At 40.0% G+C, this 18,805-nt stretch overlaps 4 protein-coding genes across 5 annotated transcripts; 3 read left to right on the top strand and 1 right to left on the bottom strand.

Moving 5' to 3' along the window:
• Positions 1-135: 135 nt before the first annotated feature.
• RpL23A (ribosomal protein L23A) lies at positions 136-2,248 on the top strand. Its single transcript, XM_043417895.1, has 4 exons — positions 136-273; positions 1,019-1,332; positions 1,543-1,670; positions 1,892-2,248. Exons 1-4 carry the CDS (start codon positions 240-242, stop codon positions 2,151-2,153), a joined length of 738 nt encoding a protein of 245 aa, XP_043273830.1. The 5' UTR covers positions 136-239; the 3' UTR covers positions 2,154-2,248.
• Positions 2,249-2,819: 571 nt separating this feature from the next.
• Positions 2,820-7,286, top strand: Trp1 (translocation protein 1). The gene is made up of 5 exons (XM_043417887.1): positions 2,820-2,978; positions 4,072-4,545; positions 5,069-5,416; positions 5,493-5,599; positions 5,807-7,286. Exons 1-5 carry the CDS (start codon positions 2,943-2,945, stop codon positions 6,000-6,002), a joined length of 1,161 nt encoding a protein of 386 aa, XP_043273822.1. The 5' UTR covers positions 2,820-2,942; the 3' UTR covers positions 6,003-7,286.
• Positions 7,287-7,522: 236 nt separating this feature from the next.
• Positions 7,523-9,627, bottom strand: LOC122409968 (tetratricopeptide repeat protein 36). The gene is made up of 2 exons (XM_043417896.1): positions 8,338-9,627; positions 7,523-7,986 (listed from the first exon to the last, which is right to left on the bottom strand). The coding sequence occupies exons 1-2, from the start codon at positions 8,630-8,632 to the stop codon at positions 7,730-7,732; spliced, it is 552 nt and encodes a 183-aa protein (XP_043273831.1). The 5' UTR covers positions 8,633-9,627; the 3' UTR covers positions 7,523-7,729.
• A 3,305-nt stretch (positions 9,628-12,932) lies between these two features.
• Positions 12,933-18,252, top strand: LOC122409952 (uncharacterized). Of its 2 annotated transcripts, none has more exons than XM_043417872.1 (6): positions 12,933-14,218; positions 14,960-15,193; positions 15,290-15,450; positions 15,911-16,323; positions 16,602-16,649; positions 17,884-18,252. In XM_043417872.1, exons 1-6 carry the CDS (start codon positions 13,667-13,669, stop codon positions 18,027-18,029), a joined length of 1,554 nt encoding a protein of 517 aa, XP_043273807.1. In that variant the 5' UTR covers positions 12,933-13,666; the 3' UTR covers positions 18,030-18,252. The 2 variants fall into 2 exon arrangements, with proteins under 2 accessions (XP_043273807.1, XP_043273806.1); XM_043417871.1 differs by having other exon boundaries at positions 12,935-14,218; positions 16,569-16,649.
• The last annotated feature ends 553 nt before the right edge of the window (positions 18,253-18,805 follow it).

The following is an 18,805-nucleotide window of genomic DNA, read 5'->3' as shown; positions in this document are numbered from 1 at the left end:
ATTTTAATGAAAATTAAGAATTTGATGTAACTGACTGTTCACCCTTAAAAATATTGAACGTTTGCACATACTAGAATACACTGTGGTTTTTTCTGTCTTACCGATCGAACCAAATATGTTTATGCTCATGTAAGCGCGCCATAAGAGATGATACAAGAAACGCGACTACTTCCGGTTTAAGTATCGAGTAGAGCTCTTTCCTGTCCCCGTGTTTTCTCCGTCAGATTCTTTTCATCAAAATGGCTCCCAAACCGAAGCCAACGGAGAAAACAGGTAAACTTTTAACCCTCGTAATTCCTAATAAATATAAATATTTCGATCCATAAATAATCGTAAGGCGAAGAGTATTTCAACCGTTTTATGAACAACTATAAAAGTTGTCTGAAAATAAAGAACCAGTGAAAATTTGTGATTCTCGATATTAATGAGGTTAGATTTGTCACTGCATGACCATGTGGTCGTTCAATATTTGAGATCCAAAATCCCACCCGAGGTTTGTCAATTGTCACTTTTGAAACATAACTTAGAATCAAAAAGTTCTTTCGTCGTTTTCGATTCAACTATGCTTCTAAACTCTAGTACGCGTTTCATTTCATTTTTCTTAAACGAAATATGCCTACCCACAAATGAAACCTAATAACTCAGTTATAGATAAACTTCATTTATAATGTATAACGCGGAACAACTGTATTTAGTGAAGAAAATAAATAACTTGAAAAAATGCTCTCATTCATGTGAAATATTTTCAGTCATTTTGCAATTCTGTGGAATTTTTTACATACAAATAATTGATTGGGCATTATCCATTATTAGATCTTTGGACAAAAAAAATTGTCAATATCTACTCTCGAGTAATAATGAATTATGCTATAAAATCCTTGAAAACTACCCACTGTGGTTGATTGGTCATGAACACAGACTGATTGGAAAAATATTTTGCTCGATATGATGATAATTTTTCTCATTTTGACTCTGGAAGATGTATCTAAAAAGTAACAATGTTTTTTCAACAATTCAGGCAGTAAGTCTGCTGAGAAAAAAACTGAGAAGAAGGCAGAGAAGAAGCCAGCGACTGCGACTCCAGCGGCATCGACTTCGTCTGCTAAAGTAACAAAACCTGCAGCGGCCAAGCCAGCGGCAAAGAAACCCGCAGCTGCCAAGCCTGCAGCAACCAAGGCCGCGAGCAAACCGGCAGCGAAACCCGCTGTTAAAGCTCCTGCCAAGCCAGCAGCACCCAAACCCAAAAAGAATGTTGGGGCAGTTAAGAAGACACCGAAAGGTGGCAAAGCTCCGGCCGCTCCGGTTCAGAAAGCCCTGAAAGCACAGAAAAAGGTTGATACTCCAGTGAAAAATACACTTTTTCATATCCTTTCTACGTCGTACTTTCGCTACATGATGATTTATGTGTGGGAATCTCTTTGAAAAACATGTGAAAACAAATTATTATAACACAAATCTGATTTGAACTTTTTCAACATTTTTAACTTTTGTTTCCATCATCATTTATTTTGAAACTTGAAATTTTTTTTATTGCTCATACAGATCTTGAAAGGAGTTCATGGATCGCGCGTTCGGAAAATCCGTACTTCAGTACATTTCCATCGTCCCAAGACCTTCAGACCACCCAGGAACCCAAAGTACCCAAGAAAATCTGTACCAAATAGGAACCGGTAAGATTGATTAGGTTTTCCTTATCAAAACATTAATTAACACAGTATTTGAGGATATCGATTGAATTTTATTGTTTGATGATGATATATTTGTGGGAATCTCTTTGACCAAGCGTGAAAACACCATAAACACAATACTGAAATTTTATCTTTCAATTCGTCAACTTCTGCACAGTATCTTAATCTTGTAAATGGACAATAATTGGTACGTTTTTAATTAGGATGGATGCCGTGAACATCATAAAGTTTCCATTGACGACGGAAGCAGCCATGAAAAAGATAGAGGATAACAACACTCTGGTGTTTATCGTTCACACCAGAGCAAATAAATATCACATAAAAGCCTCTGTTAAAAAACTTTACGACATCGATGTTGCAAAAGTCAACACGCTGATAAGGCCTGATGGCAAAAAAAAGGCGTATGTACGACTTGCTCGTGACTACGATGCCCTAGATGTTGCCAACAAAATTGGCATCATATAAACACTGTACTGTTTTCATTCTTCTGTACAAAAAAATACAAAAATTCTGTACTGATTGTCAATAAAATCTGTACAAAAAAACGTACATTCTCAGTACCCCAAAAACCTCATCAAATTGATCAGCATTTAGAAATAAATATATGAAATGCTAAGACTTCGGGTGCATTGATATAGTTTTTTCGAATATTGAAAAACGTAGCAGCCATTGGTCCTTCAAGTAAATGTATTTTTCTAAATTATAACTAACCAGGAAGTTTATGCAAAATTTTAATTCCCAAACGTCAATGCTAAACATAATTTGACGAAAGTTAAAAATATTTAAGGTAACTTTATCAATTGCACGAGAGTGGGGGATCCATAACTAAAAAGAAGATATACGTTTTTCTCGAAATATCCTGTATGTCAAAGGGAGTGTGTATCTTACGTTTTTGTTTTCAACCCTACCTAAGTCTATTAATTATTAAATAATTAAGGGATCAACGAGAAAAAAATTTCCACTCCGGTTTATTCGAAGAATCTTATTGATATACCGGAACACTTGGTATTTGTGGAATGCAAAACAAATCGATAGTCGATATTAAAGAATTCTACTGTTTCATAAAACAAAAATGCGGTTGAAGGAGGGCGACACTGGGTGACACAACGACACCTGACAGACGTATATACGGAGTAAAATACATTTTTTACCGTATGCCGAGAATTTGCGAGTACACGTATTATTGTATTCGTCATTTAATACAAGACAGTGTGAGACACGCACGCAAGTGCAAACGAATATACAATTTACAACATGGCTGAACGGCGGAAAAACAGGAAGCGCAAAGACGTAAGGATTACAGTTCGACAAAATATAATATTTCCGTCGTGTAGTTTTGGTGTGTGTTTAGTGTGACATATATTACAAGATGCCGATTTTCACTTGTGCCGAAGAATCTTTAATAAATCCTGGAGTCGAAACTTTTCTCGTCTCGGTCAAATAACTGTAAATTTATTTAACACGTGTAAGCGCGCGGTTAGAATTTTTGCAGAAAATAAACGAATCTTTGACGTATGACGTATCAGGACTTCGGAACTTGACTTCTGATTCCTCGTTTTACGTGCTCCTTTTTCTTATTTCATTTTTTTCTTCTCCATATCTCAAGAACATTTCCCAGACTGCTCCACATCCAAATGACAAAATAGCATATGTTTGGCAATACTATACATCGCGATGAGAAGTTATTTTCAAAAATTTACTCCACAATAAATACAGAATTGGGGTTAGAATTTTAATGAATAACATTAAATGACATTGTTTATGTAACTTATCAATTAACATTGAATTATCATTGGTGAAAAAATAGTTGATTGATTTCAGCAACTCAGCTGTTTTTCTTTCAGTGAACTCTAACCATTTTATTAAAGCGTGTCAATTGAGATGAAAAATTGCAGTGTGAAGTTTTCATTTAGGAGAAAAGATCATTCTGCAACGCAAGTTTGTTGTCTTGCTCCAGTTTTATCAAATATTTTACTACCTTCAGTCAATCTGTGAACTTTGAGAACACGTACAACTTATCAAATATCATGATAAATTTATTCTTACGTCTTCTAGGAATGGTGAAGCTTATGAAGTATTTATAATTTAAGTCGAATATGAAGTGAAGAGTTTCAGAAAGGACGTTTTTTCATTTGTTCTTAAACTTACCTCCACTTTTTATCTTTATATATTCGAAGGTTGACTGAACTACAATTTTGTTGTATTCGTATAAAACCTGGTCGTGCGTTTCTTGGGAATTAGGATTTTCCTGAGAAAATTTTTAATCAAGTTTTATATCAATTATGAGAAATGAGAGATTTTATATAAAAAATTGTAAGGAAGTTTATAATTATTAAATTGGTTCTACCAAGCATCTAAAAACTGAACTTGTGTCCATTTAAAGGATGCGCCAAATGCGGGTGATGGAGCTGGAACAGTAGCGGACAAGCCAACGAAAGAGGAGTATGCAGTAGCAAAATGGATACGGGATAACGTGCCGTCGAAGAAGACAAAATTCTTGAGCCACAATGTGGAGTATTTCACGGGTTCTCGAGCTGTCGGAGCATTGCTGGAAAACTCTCCTTGGAACAAGAGTCTCTTCGAGACACGGGAACAAGTCACTGATTTTCTCGATGCAATGCTCAGGCATAAGTTCTTTCACAGAGCCAAAAAGATCGTTGTTTCTGAGGAAGAATTGAATAAAATCCGGAATGCTAAGAAAAAAGGCAACAAAGAAATCAAGGATGAGAAGAAATCTCAGGATAAAGAAAAAGAAGAATCTAAAGAGGTCCCTAAGGATTCCGCCACTGATGGGAAAGAGGGAGGAAAAGATAAAAAAGATGAGGAAGAACGGAAAGAACCCAAGAAAAAACCAAAAGTTGGTAGTTCAAAAAAAAATTCAGAATTCGTTATTCTTAGTTATTCATATAATAATCGCTCAACTCATCATCATATCTTTTACATCGTAGATCATGATCATGACGATTTGAAAAGCGTTCACCCTGAGAAGGTCAAATTGTGAATTGAAGGAAAAAAGGATTGAAAACATTCAAATTAATGGGGTTCGGGTCTCTGCCCTTATATTTCGATTTTTTTCATTTAACATACATTTGCGATTGAAAAATTTCAAACTAATCTTCGATATTAGTAAATGCAAATAATTTGTACTTATTCAAATTTATTTTTGAAAGGACGTAAAATTCTAATTTGCACCGTCGTCCCGCGTTCCAACGCTCACGACCCAACCTACTGGTCCATAACTCATTACAAAAATGGTTTTCCTTCCAGACAGAAAAGATAAATCAATCATGAACTCTCGACACAAACTCCTTTCAATAGTTGTCGATGAAAAAATCAATTTTAGACTTTTAACGAATAAATAAAACATATTTTTTGTACAGGTACGTTTGGAAATGCACATAGATCAGTATTTCGCAGATTGCAACGACGCGTACGTTTGGATTTATGAGCCGATACCGATTTATTATTGGTTCTTCGGTACACTCGTGGTTCTCGGTGCAATCGGAGTTTGTCTCTTTCCCCTTTGGCCCTCGACGATTCGTCACGGTGTCTATTACTTGAGTGTTGCCGGTGCTGGCTTCTTCGTCTTCATACTTACGCTGGCAGTCATAAGGGTCATAGTATTTTGTCTCTTGTGGGTTTTGACTCTCGGCAGACATCATCTCTGGTTACTGCCGAATCTCGCCGAGGACGTTGGGTTCTTCGGCTCTTTTTGGCCTCTCTATCAGGCGAGTAATCCCTGAAATTTCAACTTCTTTCGTTCCGTATCGAGGACGAATAGTAACAAGATTTTTTCGATTTTAGTACGAATATTGCGGACCGTGCAGCAATGGAGATAAAAAATCAAATAAGAAGAAGAGACACAAGAAGGATAAGGATTCAGATTGCGAGGACAATTCAACTCCACAATCGTGAGATTCAGTTTTTTATTGATTACAAAAACAATAAATAGAATTTATAAATATATTGCTCTTGAATATTTCAAATTTGATTGAGGATTCATGAGAGAATTCAATTGGCGGACTGTTCAGGAAAAACTTATCAACTCAGGTGTCAAGAAATAATTGGATTAACGATATTTGAAGATATTTCGATATTAACTGACTTTGCTTCGACAGCGGAAGGGAGGAAGAAAGATCGGAAAGAGAGGAGACAACCACGAGCGAGGAAACTGCAATAAAGTCGGAGGAGCGAAGAACAGACGCGACGGAATCGAACGGCGAGGAGGGAAGTGAAGAGGGAAGCGAGAGCGAAAAATCCAATACCGGAAGAGACTTTGAGATGGTTCAACATAACGAAGTGGACTACAAGTAGAAAATAATGACTTCGTAATACTTGCAGAGCTTTTTTATTATCTCTGGGATCGCGCCTGCCCCAAGATTTTTGTATTTATTTGGTTTCTCATTACGTCTCGAAAAATCGATCTCCCATAAGGCGACGAATTTCTTAGCTGGATTCGAGGCTGCGAATCATCGTAAAAGCGCAATAAAAAAAGAAGCAGACTATCAAAAACTCACAATTGTACTTATTCTTGAGTACTTGAATGATTTACAGTTTCGAGAAAGAATATTCGGTCGGACCGACGCGTACGCTGCTGAGCAGCCCCTCAACATTTTTATAACTCCACAAACATTTTTGTACACATGCAAATTTGATTTTCAACTCAATCGTCAAGAAAATACTTCAAGCATAAAGTAATAAACAAGTAAATGGGATTTCGATTCAAGAAAACGATAAAATGATGCATAATACGACACAAATGATTTTAAAATTTCAAACCGAGCATTAAAACCTGAGATTCGTGCCCTAAAAACGGCAATGCGATGCATAATACAACACAAATGATTTTCGACTTTCAACTCGATCACACCTGATTGAAAGAACGACGAAAAAATGTACAATCGATCAAAACTTGACGCACCTCGAATCATAAATTTCGTACAACCTTTACACGAGAAGCTGATGTGAATTTTTAGTGAATTGAAAGCAAAGAATGGGTCGAATGGGGGGAGGGGACTTAATTTTCCAAGTTTTGCATTTAGAGGCACGGTCGACAAACGATGGACGAAGATCGCTTTGTTTCTTTCCTCGTTGATGGATCAACGATTGTTAGTGAATTACCGTATTAGCGAAAACAAATAAAAATAAAATAGTTGATCATCGTTTCATCGATTTGCTCTGTATTACGATTTCTATTGGTTAGAATTTTCGGTAATTATTCGGGCTGTTAACTTCGACCGAATACAGCGACTTTTTTTCTTCATCAATATCGATTCGAATTGAAAACAATCGTGCAAAATCGCTCGTCGACCGTTCCGCACGAACAAAGTAAACGGGAGAACTGGCAGGGGGTGTGAATTTTTTGCTACATAAGCTCTTTGTCTACAGCCCTTACAGATTATAATTTATATTTTTATGTGACTCCTACTCCAATAATAATTATAATGATTATTATTAAATATGAAGAAAAAAACTATATATAAATAAATATTATATATTATAGAGAATGAAAAGAGAAAAATGTGGTAGACACCGTGGAAATATCGAAGCGAAGGAAAATAAATGGATATTGGAAAATAAAAAGGTTTCTCCTCCGAATTCAGGCGGTACGAGATGACGATTTTTTTCGACGATTTCGTTCCACCGAAAAAATTGTTTGTGCATAACAATTACTGTTATTCGAATTAATTTCGAATACGCAACTGATTCAAAAATGTGTTCTCGTGTCACGTGGAAATTCATATGGGAATAGAAATGAAATGAAACAAAATAGTCGACTTGAATGTGAACTTTGATTAGTTGAAATGTTTAATCTGTCAGAATAGGAAATTGAATTTTGTAACGATTGTAAAATGCTAGTTTATTCGAAAAGTACATTCTAGACATTTTCAAATATTTTTTCGAGTTTACGAACAATTTTTTGGATTTCAGTCGAACTGCTACTTTCCATTCGCATGCAATATTAAGAGCTATTTAACTGTACAGTGTGAAAATTAGGATTAATTTTTCTGGAACTCCGATGTTCGGTAATCTAGAAAATTTCAATTCATCGGCGTTGCCGACTTCGCGTTTATGTCACGTAGCATCGCGTTGCACATGGCGGCATAAGGATTGAGATTAACGAGTTGAGTCCGAGCGAAACTCGAACCAGCTCGCGCTGCGGTCTCGAAATCTTGTCTCGCCTCGTCCAAACGACCCGCGCATCGATGAAGAATTCCACGCTGACAGAGCGCCTGAATTCCTGGCTTGCCACAGCCTTTGCTCAATCCCAATGACAAATTGAGATCCTCCAGCGCCTCTGCAGAACGATTAATTGAAAAATGGACCCGAGATCCGAGTTTCACGATTCGTTAAACAAAATGCTCAATTTCTCAAGTCCAGACATTTTTTTAAAACCTTTCTCTCATCATTTGGAAACGAGGATTTTTCAAATCGAGTTCGTTCGATGATCTCTACATCGGACGAAAATAAATAGCTTAATAATTCTAACGAGAAATATTGTTGAGAAATAAGAAAATATGAAAATTCCAATTTATTTACGCTTTCGGGAATAATTAATTCATTATTTGATGTATTTTTGAAAAATTTACTTGGAATTTGAAAAATAATGAATTTTACGCGAATTTTGATATTCGGTGAAAAATATTACCATCGTCACGTCCAAGAAGACGAAGAGCTTGGGCTCTGTCGTTGAGTATCGCAGCTGATTGAGGTACTTTGGTCTTAGCTTCGTCGAAGAAACGAAGAGATTCCTCGAACCGTTGATTTTTCGAGGCTTCGATGGCGCAGTCGAGGATATTGGCAACCTCGACGGGTAATTCGATATCTTTGAAGCTTGAAGAGTCCACTTGGTCTTGCTGGGAGGTAAAGCTCGATCCCATTAATTTGAGAGGATCAAAGATCACATCGAGCACCGCCTTGTCGTGTTCACTCAAACGTTCCATGATTTCGACTAAAAAATACCGACGATCGAGTCTCGGTCGCGGTGCAGCGCCGGAGATCAAAACACTTTCCCCTTATCGCCCTCAAAACCAGTCCCGTCAAATCCTCCATGAGGAAGGACAAACTTGTTGCGAGGCGAACGAGAAATATTGCGCAACAATATTCAGAAAAAACCAAACAAAACGAACGATAACGAGTCTCGATCGACCGGTATTCAAATCGAGTTTTATGGAAAAAAATTTCAAACGGTACTGCTCAGGAGGCGATTCTATTTTTTTTTCAAACTACTCAAAATATTTTCATTTCCAAATGAATTTTGACGCCGATTAAAATGCTGAAAACCAAGGACGTGAGTCTTTGAAATTAAACGAATATTTTCAAAATGAAAAAAATGATGACGTTATAAAAGACTGAAGACTATTCTTGGTTGGTGAAAATAAATTTATTGCGGGCCCACATGCACCGGTGAACAGACCTAACCAAAATCCAACACGGATTAGCATTTCGTTCGTCTCACCTGTTTGTTTGGACGGTAGCTATTCATAAAAACCAGAAATATTTCGAAAACAGAGTATAAAATCGTCATCAGATTGCTTTGTAAATTTTTCACAATTTTTTGATCCGTCGAACGTTCTACGTTAAGCTTTACGAAAATATTTCCAAATTACATAACCTGAAAAATTGTCGTTGCGTTTGAATTCCGTTATTTTCGTTGTACTCTTGAAGCCCTTTTCCTCTCAAGTTGAAATATTCTCGTAACTTTGCGCGACTATTAACGAAACTCCAACAGTATTTTTTCTCAGCATTCTCGATGTGTTTTAACGCACGTCAGTGGTTTGGGGGGAGAAGGGGGGCGCGGAACTCGGTTGTTGGGAGAGGAACGGAGATGGAGGGAAGCACAACGCGGACGGGCTCATAATTCATTTTTGGATGGTTACAATAAATATTGTACGTTCAGGTCGACTCATAAGGCTCTTCTCGTCACGAGCATGGTTTCTCTCTCGTGCAAACATGCACGCAGGGAGAAAGAACGCGTCTTCGAAGATTTTTTAGAGAAGAGACGAGGGACTAAAAGGTTTTGTGGCGAGAGAAGAACGAGGAGTGGCCGGCACGTACGGCGAAACGTAAAATGTAAAATGTTGCTCGTTCCACCTTCCATTCTTCGGCGTAAAAAAAATTCACGGTTGCGCGAGGGGGGGGGGGGGGAGGCAGGGGGGATCAGAAAAGGAAAAGAAAAGTGTACCCAGCCGCTGTCGTCGTTTGCGGCTCACAATAAGCGAGAAACCGAGATAAAAAAGGGCTCCGTCGACTTATCGCTCTTCGTAAAACTTGGACTTCTCTCGGGGGTCTTTGCACCCTTGCGGAGAGCGATATTCACCACGTATCCTCCCGAATTTCATTTCGCGGACCGGTTTCTTCGTTAAGGCGGTATACCAAGCCCAAAACTTACCATATAACACGCAGATTTCGAGTGGAAATATCACGCGACGTCTAGATAAAATGGATTGAACATTTTTCGGCTCCCTGGCGGCGGCGAATTGTACTAAGCGACACGGCAATCGTGTACTGATTACGGAGCAGTGAGCGTGAAAAAAAATTGAAGAAAACTCGAAAATAAAACTGAAGATAGAAGAGTCCTGCAGGTATACCTACCGTTCGATACGAGAATCCAACGATTTATAATGATAAACGTAAAATTTACGAGACTCTGTCAAATTCCCATAGCGCAAAATGACCGTTTGCGAATCCCGCGATGATACTCCTCGGTCGCGAATGTGCACGCGATTGCAGGAAGACTGTATATTTATCTTTGACTCTCATGGGCGATAAACCGTTATCTTAAGAAAATAATAATAATTAATAAAACGACTTCCTAGCTCCATCTGCACACGTGTGTCCTAGGCTCGCGTGTGTGTCGACGGTGTCGACACTCTGACTCTCGTCTTTCTATCAGCTCCCTCTGGCGTTATAAATTCATAAAATTCATGCATTTTAGTCACTAATAAACAGTGAGAACAGGAGGGCCGGGAAAAAATGTTGTGTAGGATTTTCCATGAAGAATCGTTGAATCAAAAAAGTTTCCACCCCATCCAATTTTTTATTTCATTCCCCCGCAAAGTTTACTAATGTTCTCCCTCTCATTTTCGCTTGCACGAAATAAGCTCTTGAAGCCCCCTATTGTGTGTCGATATCCTCACAAATTGCCCTGTGGCCGTCGGTTCCGTTCTTCTTTCCTCATATACATATATTGATACATAAGTATACGTATATGTACGTATATAAATATACATATGCATATGATAAGTATACGTCCATGTATATAGCATGTTCGAAACATGACTTTATCGAGTGTTGGTCGAAACCGGTTGCCACAACGACGACGGCGACGACGACGACGACGACGACGAAGATCGGGGAACCGCCGGGCTTCTCCACATTCACGGCCAGCTCTCCCGTAGCTTTTAGGGTTCCCAGAACTTTCATGCGCGCATACCGTTGCCACGCTTTCTGTTCACTATTCTTTTCTCGTAATGCATTTACCACAATGGTAATAATAATGATAAATATATTTACGAATGTAACGCGTGCGTCTTACTCGCTTCATTGCTAACCAAACATTCGACGGGACTAAAGCCAATTCCATTTTTTTCTCGAATTTCCAAATAGTCGCAAATTCTCGGAGATGAGCAACGGAACGAAGTATTGTCCGTTTATTATTCTGGGTACGCAGCTTCGAAGCTCAAATTAACGAGGCGGAAATTCCGTTTTCGTTGAAATTTCCGATTATACGAATTTTTTCATGCCAATGTAGCGGTCCATGGAATTCTTATTTACACTTTTCTTACCCGAAATAGTTTGAGGTTAGGAACGAACTTTTTTCAAGTTTGAGCACTGCGTGCGCCGACAAATCGTTGGTTGCGTTGGTCGTTGGTAACTCTCCTAGTCAAATTAGGTCTCAAAAACCATGAATAATGAATCGCGCAGTTGCGAAGGATAAAACGACGATTCTGATAATGAATAAAATCTGGCAACAAAATGGTGGGCGAAATGGCATAAACCTGCGAAAAATCGAACTTGCGGACGAAAATAAGTTCGGAGTCATTTAACTCTGCCGAGGCTATGAAAAAATGATGGTGCAGTAAAATGTTGAAGAGCGGAATTTTTACGGGGTAGAGAAATAAAAAGTACAGTTGTTAAACCGCGAACTTTCGAGGTGCGAGTTTCGGGAGCCGTAATATCCGAGCAATTTCCCGAACCCCGTTCGGTTCCTTGAAATTTTTTTACGTACCCGGAACGATAAAATTTGATTTCGTCGAAATCGAGTATCGGGTCCCGGTGAATTTTCCTGTTGCACTCCGCGTTCAGCGAATGCGTCGAGTGGGCGGCTCACGTCATCGGTTCGTAATCCAGAAGCGCTCTCTCTCTCTCTCTCTTTCTTCCTTTCGAGAGAAGTCTGGACCAAACGAGTATAGGTGAAGTGGCATATACGGTACAATGACTTTGGCTTCCAATGGAGAAAGTGTTCGAAACGCAATATATGCGTGAGCGTCGTAGATCGATCTAAAAGAGTACTACGATTCTCAGTATTCGAGTTATTTCGAACGAAGCAATAACGTATTATCCAGGCGTGTATATTCAAGAGAAAAAGAGAGAAACTTTTGCGTTAACATTTTTGCGCACGTGTTTCGTTTATGGCGTTATTAAATGTAGAGTTTTCTCTTTTTCCATATACACGCGAAAGAAAAGTCCGTCGTACAATTCAGGATGATTCCGGTTTTTAGAGGTTATGACTATTCGTACGTTTATGATCGATTGGCACGATAATAGAAAACACGTTAAAATGTATGTATAATAATTCCTCTTTATTTTGTCAGAATGCTGAGAGATCTTGGCCGTATTCAGAAAAATAATTTACGTCCTCCGAATAAAATTGCCGAAAATTCTAACGTTGAAAAATTGTTGAGCATTGCTTTCCTTTTTATTTTTTGGTTAGGTCATCAGTCACAGAATTGTAATGGAAGAACATCGATTGGGAAATAAAAAACCGATGTTTTCATGTTCATGATATTTTTTATTGAAAGGAAGTTTTGTTTAGGATGGAACGACTCATGTATATGTAAATTCCTCTTCTTAGAGCCGTTGTCGTCGGGTCGTCGTCGCGGTTGTCGTTGCATAGCCTGTTGCATTTATCCGGGTCCTCCTCCTTCCTCATTTATACATATTCTCTCTTTCGCTTTTTCTCTTTCCCTCTCTCTCTGTCCCTCTCACGGGGACTTAAAAAATCTTGCATCTTCGTGGGTCAGAGGAGCGAGCTCAGAGATATACATCCTCGAGGTCTCCCTCTTTCTTTCACTTCCAATGTCCACAGACTTTCTCTCTTTTTCTTTCCCTCCGGTTTCCTCCCCCTTCGCGCACATATACCGAACCTCACGGCGGGAATCTCCTCCTCAGCTTCTCCTTGGCGCGTAACGGATAGAATTCGTTCCTCAGCTTGGTTTCATGACTTTAGTTTGGTCGGTGAGCTCTCGCCGACTCTCTCGGTCGTATGCGATCGGGATCGCGAGTCACGAAAGAGTTTTCAGTCTGCTCGCGACCCTCCGAACCAGAGGGTCTCGTCGCTTCTTGTTTCTCTGAGCCAGTCTTTGTTTACGCCTGATATTGCGTGTGCAAGGTGTAACAAAAAAAAGCACGAAAAAAACACTGTACCGCCCAAAAAACTTAGGTTCCTTAAATTCAGATATTTCGCGTGTAAAACAGGCGATTTGAATAGCGCCGAAAAAACACTGAACCGACATAACCTTGCAAAGCTACGGAAATCGAATTAACCTCGAAAATATATCGAAAATCCGGAAGATCCGCGGAAGATCCCGGACACGATAAAAGAAAAAAGCGGAAAATAATCGGACAGAAAATGGGATTAATAAAACGAACAGAGTTCATCGGCGCCGCTGTTTGCCGGTGATATCGAAGTGCGTGTGTGTGCCTGTGAGTGTGTGTATTTGTGTTGGTGTATATAAAAATATAAATAAATATAAATGAAGTGTAAAATGAGACTCAGTCCGATAGTTCTGTCAGCAGCAACCGCGTGGTTAAACGCGAGTCCCAGCTGGTGCACGAACGTCCTCTCGTCCCCAAACGTTCCGTACAATCACAACAATCATTCGGATCGTCAGATGCGCGAAAATGTCGTTGACAGCGTGTCGATCGCGGCTTACAGAAACGACGATAACCCGAGCGCCGAATTGTCCACCGAGTTTTTCTTGTTGCCGAATATCGGCGATAAAAATGACGACATGGCAAGCGTTGCCAGTGTCATAAGCGTACCGACCGCGAATCGTACCATCACAATATTTCGCGGCAATGGCGGTAACAACCGCGTCGTACACGGAGACGGTATTAGAACGAGAAATTCGGGGTTTCCCCTCGACGAAGGCGCACGAAATTCTATCGGCACTGGCGCCCCCGGTACAGTTTTCCTAAATAATCAATCTTTGCTTAGGCAACGGTCCTGGGCCCTGCCACTCGCCGCACTCAGCGCAGCCGCCATGCTTCTTATGGCCGGCTTCGAGATCTTCGTTCTTCTCAAGGTCAGTACGCGTAATACGAGACTCGTACGCTGCCTTTTTTCCTTATTTTTTTTTCAAGACCATATTCAGATCGGTTTCCCATCGAAGAACAAGTGGCACAAGTATTCGCTCGTGCCTTTTGCACATGCGCCTTTCTCTCTTTCTGTTCCACCTAAAACAGCTCTTCCGGTTTCGATCTCGGAATTTGTTCCCGATTATTTTTTCCTCTTAGACACTTTCGCGGACACCATTTTTCACTGTTCACCTTCAAAGAATTTCTGTATTCCGTAAACCAATTTCAATAATAAACAAAATCGCAATTTGTGTTAATACTTTTTCTAAATCATTTGTCGTCACGGCACATTGTTTTTCCTCAATGTTTTCGTTCGAAAATATCCGTGTTCAGTCGCGTTGTCGCACCCGATGCGATGCGAAACCCATGAAAATTTCTCATTCCCGCGAGTGTCGGAAGAATCGAGATCGAAATCGCAGTTGGAGGTTTGTATCGCGAAAGAAATTAATAGAGCTTGGCTATAATCGTTCGTGACGATGGGTCTTCGGCGCTCGTATTGTTCGACAGGCTCCAATTATTTCTTTCGAACGGTTTGCGCTCGTCTAATTGTGTTTATTCAGGCCTTGAATAAGGCGAAACGAAATAACACTGTGCGCGGGCAGTGAACAGAATGAGAAGAGCCGGCACAACTTCGTGCAAATTTCGGGCGCTTGAGGGCGCAGTGAAATTTTAGTTGGTTTTTTTCTCAGGCAAGGGCAGCAGCTCCGAGCAGACGCCACTTGTTTCTTGGGCAAGCTCTTCTCTTGGGACTTTTTCTACTCGCTGGTCTTTCGGCCGCGGCTTCGCTCACCCCGAATCCGCTAACTTGCGCCGCCTTTCGTCTCGTTGGCCTGCCAGCTGCGCTCGTTTTCGCCGCCCTCCTCGTCAAGTGCGTTTTTCTTCTGTCCCTCAACAGTGGCGTTTATCTTCCCGCACCTTACCAGGTAATTTTTCACTCGCTTCCAATTACATCATCTCCGCAACCGCAAATTTTGTTTACCATCGAATTACCAATGTATTAACTCCACTCGCTTTTACAGGCTCTCGTTCTCGTCTTCGCCGTACTCGTTCAAGTTGCGATTGTCGGCCAATGGTTTTACGGCGAATTTCCATCGGTTGTACAGCCTCGAAACAACGACAAAAATTCATCGAACTCGTTCTGCTGCAAAACTCCTCTCAGCCAGACCGTTGCTTCTCTCGGGTACATTTTATCACCAATTTTTTCAGTAGCCCACAACCTCCGTCAATAATGTCACGACCTTAAGTCGTAGCTTCTCAAATTTACGGTCCAACGTTGTCGTTTACCGTTTATGACTCGAGACTCGCAAGGTTCGTGCTCCGATGTTCGAGGTCGAAGATTTTTAAATTATACGCAAGTTCAAATTCGATCCTCGAATATTTGCGGCTTGAGGTGATTTTTCAGAAGCAGCGTTCGTCAGTACTCGAGTAAAATCGCTGTGAAAAATTTCGAGTCTCAAACTCACCGAAATAATTTCGATTTCGTAAAAATGCTTTTGACAATTGGCTCGATCGAATGAACTCTGCCGAATTTCGCATCGATCGGAGTTTGACGTTTCGAGGAAGATTGTTGAAAAAACAGAAAAATTGACATTTTTTTCGGAATCGTTCGAATTAACAAATATTGAATTTTCCTGCGGCAGATATCCGGGATTACTACTGATCGGTGTGGCCTGTTTGGCGGTGCGTGCACGCGGAGTCCGGGACAATTACAGAGAAGCGGCGTTTATTGGTTTGGCGGTCGGCCTGACACTGCCAATTTGGATAACGAGCGCGATCGGCTCGCTCGCCTCGGCGGAGAGCGATCGCGAGGCATGGCTCGCATACGGTCTTCTCACCACCGCGCTCCTCGTATTTTTGAGTATGTTTTTGCCGAAGGGTCGTCAACTGGCTGCTTTGGGACGCGACGGCCAAGTCGCCGCAGCTTGCACCGCAGTAATTCGCGAACGCGACGACCGACTCAGCTCCTTACCCGCGAGCGGATATTCCCCCTCTTTTTTCCACTTCAAACCTGGCGAAGGATCGCTCAAAAGAAAAATGCACTATCAGAGCGCTGGTGAGATTGAGAAAACAAACTTTTTTCGACTCTCTCACACGTCTATTTTGCCACGAATTATTCCACCCATGAAAACGTTATTTAAGAACGTTTCAAATTGTCAAATATTCTGTCGCTTTTTCTTTCCATCGTAAAAGTTTTGAAAAAGTCATATCTTTCGACTAAAATCAAGGAAAATAAGCACGCTCTTGTGAATTTAATGTAAGAAATACGTAAAGAATATTTTCATACCCGATTTTATTCAGATCGAGTCGCTCTCGTATCATCTGGAATTCCAGGATGCAACGCTTGCAGACACGGAGGCAGTCCAGTTTACTCCGAAGCAGGTAAAATCCTCGATCGAGTGACAACGAACACAGCTTTCCGGGACCGATTTTTCCCCGTGCAAATACTTCTGTCTCGCTCGAAACGACACTGAAGCACGTGAGATTTCCATCTCACGAAAAAATTGGAAAATTTTTGGAAGATATTCGCTCTTAAAATTGGGAATACCGTTATGTCATTTTAGACTCTCCAAAGTGTAGTTCCTGCCCAAGTCGGGAGGCGAAAGAGTGCTGTACATGAATATGTCCGGGTAGCGTTGAGCTCCGGCGCGATTAAAATCTCGCCCGATAAAAATCCAAACGTGTTAATCCCGTAAGACCCGACCCGCGACTTATTTTCGTATATTTTATTTGAGTCGCACGCTTTTTTTTTATTTTTAAAGAAAAAGTAATAAACATGGGATTGAATTTGAACAGCTGTCAATGCAAGACAAATTATTCTGTTTTCTGTCATTTTTGGGCATTCCACTGACCAACGGGATCGATTGAAACACTGAAATTAAGTGAATTTCAAAGTAAGAAAAAATATGAAGAAATGTTTGATGTGCACGTGGAACTGACAGTAAGATTTTTTTCCCCCATCGAGCCATAATCGTCGTTGACTTTCTCCAACTCTTGAAACGTACCCGCAACATTCAAGAAGCACATTTAAATTGATAGATAGGCATATCGTATTAGCACATCGTGCAACGAAGCGTGAACCCGAACTCCATACGAGTTTTGAGCTCGCAGCACAGCATTTGCTTAAAAAATAAGCGGGTGTGCGTGTGTGTGGCACGCTTCGTGAGCACGCAGAGTGATTCTTTCTTTACCGTAATGCTCGTTATTGCGAACAACTGTGTGTGAAACAATGGAAATGAGGAGCGAAGGTCGCCCGTGAAGTTGTGTTTTATCAAAAAGCATAATTGCACTCGTAACCGCGTTTTTCAAATATTTTTTATCCTCGGTCAATGTTTAAACTAATTTATTCGAAAATAAAATCGTATAAATTTCGTTGGTGATGTTAAATTAACGCTCAAAACACTGTGGATGGATTTCTTGTCTCGAGACTGATCGATTTTTATGTAAATCATTTCTCAAGTGTTGCATCTCCAAATTAGTTGATTTGCGATTTTTTTCTTCCACTGTGAAAACTTCAGACGTTCCATGTAGTTCTTGGTCAACGCTTTTTTTACGACTGCCTGTCATTCATTTGTGAGGCACTAAAAACTGAATTTTATTTGTTTATTTCTTTCAGAGGTTCACACGCCGATCGAAACGTTCGTCTTACCACCGGGAATGTACCTGCAAAGGCCCGAGCTCGAAGCAGCGAATCTCTACACGACAATATCAGCGAATCCGAATGTTTTCTTCCAGAGAGCTCATCCAGGAATGATGTACTGATTTAAAGGGGTATCGATGATGGAATTTGAGGGCAGAGGAAGATAGAAAGGAACTCGAAGATCTCAACATTTCGTCGTTAAGTCATTTTTTACATGTTCATAAACTCCATTGTGTAAATAACAGTGTACTCATTACTCTTAAAAAATGTCAAGTTTTTTCATTTTGTTATGTAGAACCATGAACTGGCCCACAATCTCGTGAAATACATGTCTTATTAATAAAATGTATGAAAGTTTTTTTACCACCATCCCGAAAACTGATTTCCTCTAATCGCTTTTACAGTTCATATTAGAATTGAAAATTTGTGAACAATATTTCAAATTTATTGGTAAAATTGTTACGCTTGAATTGAGAAATAAATGCGTGCAATGGAATGATTCGAAAATCAGTTGTTTCGTCGTCCATTTGTATTTTTTTCGAGTGAAAGTTTTACTCCTGCAACCCTAATCGAAACACTGTCCGAATAAAGAATACAGCATAAAAACTACTTTTTATTGTGATGACCTTGAAACTTTCCAAGTCAAACTTTCTCTCGCAGCGGTCCAAAATTCTCGAAATTAATATACTCACACAAATTCATCCATCAGTTCCGAAGCAGAGTTGTACATTATTTCTTCTCGATCTGTTTGATTAATGTGTGCGATCCGGGTTCAAATTCTACGAAAGATCAGTGATGAGTGTAATTTGGCCCAAATTACACGCCGAGCCGAGTACATACGTACTCGACTCGTAGCCTAGAAAAAAAAACAATGCGTGTATTGTATATATTTACAAGT

Source organism: Venturia canescens, chromosome 4 (assembly GCF_019457755.1).
Source record: "Venturia canescens isolate UGA chromosome 4, ASM1945775v1, whole genome shotgun sequence".
Taxonomy (NCBI): domain Eukaryota; kingdom Metazoa; phylum Arthropoda; class Insecta; order Hymenoptera; family Ichneumonidae; genus Venturia; species Venturia canescens.
The sequence above is the reverse complement of the archived record's forward strand: the minus strand, read 5'-3'. Positions and strand labels throughout refer to the sequence as shown.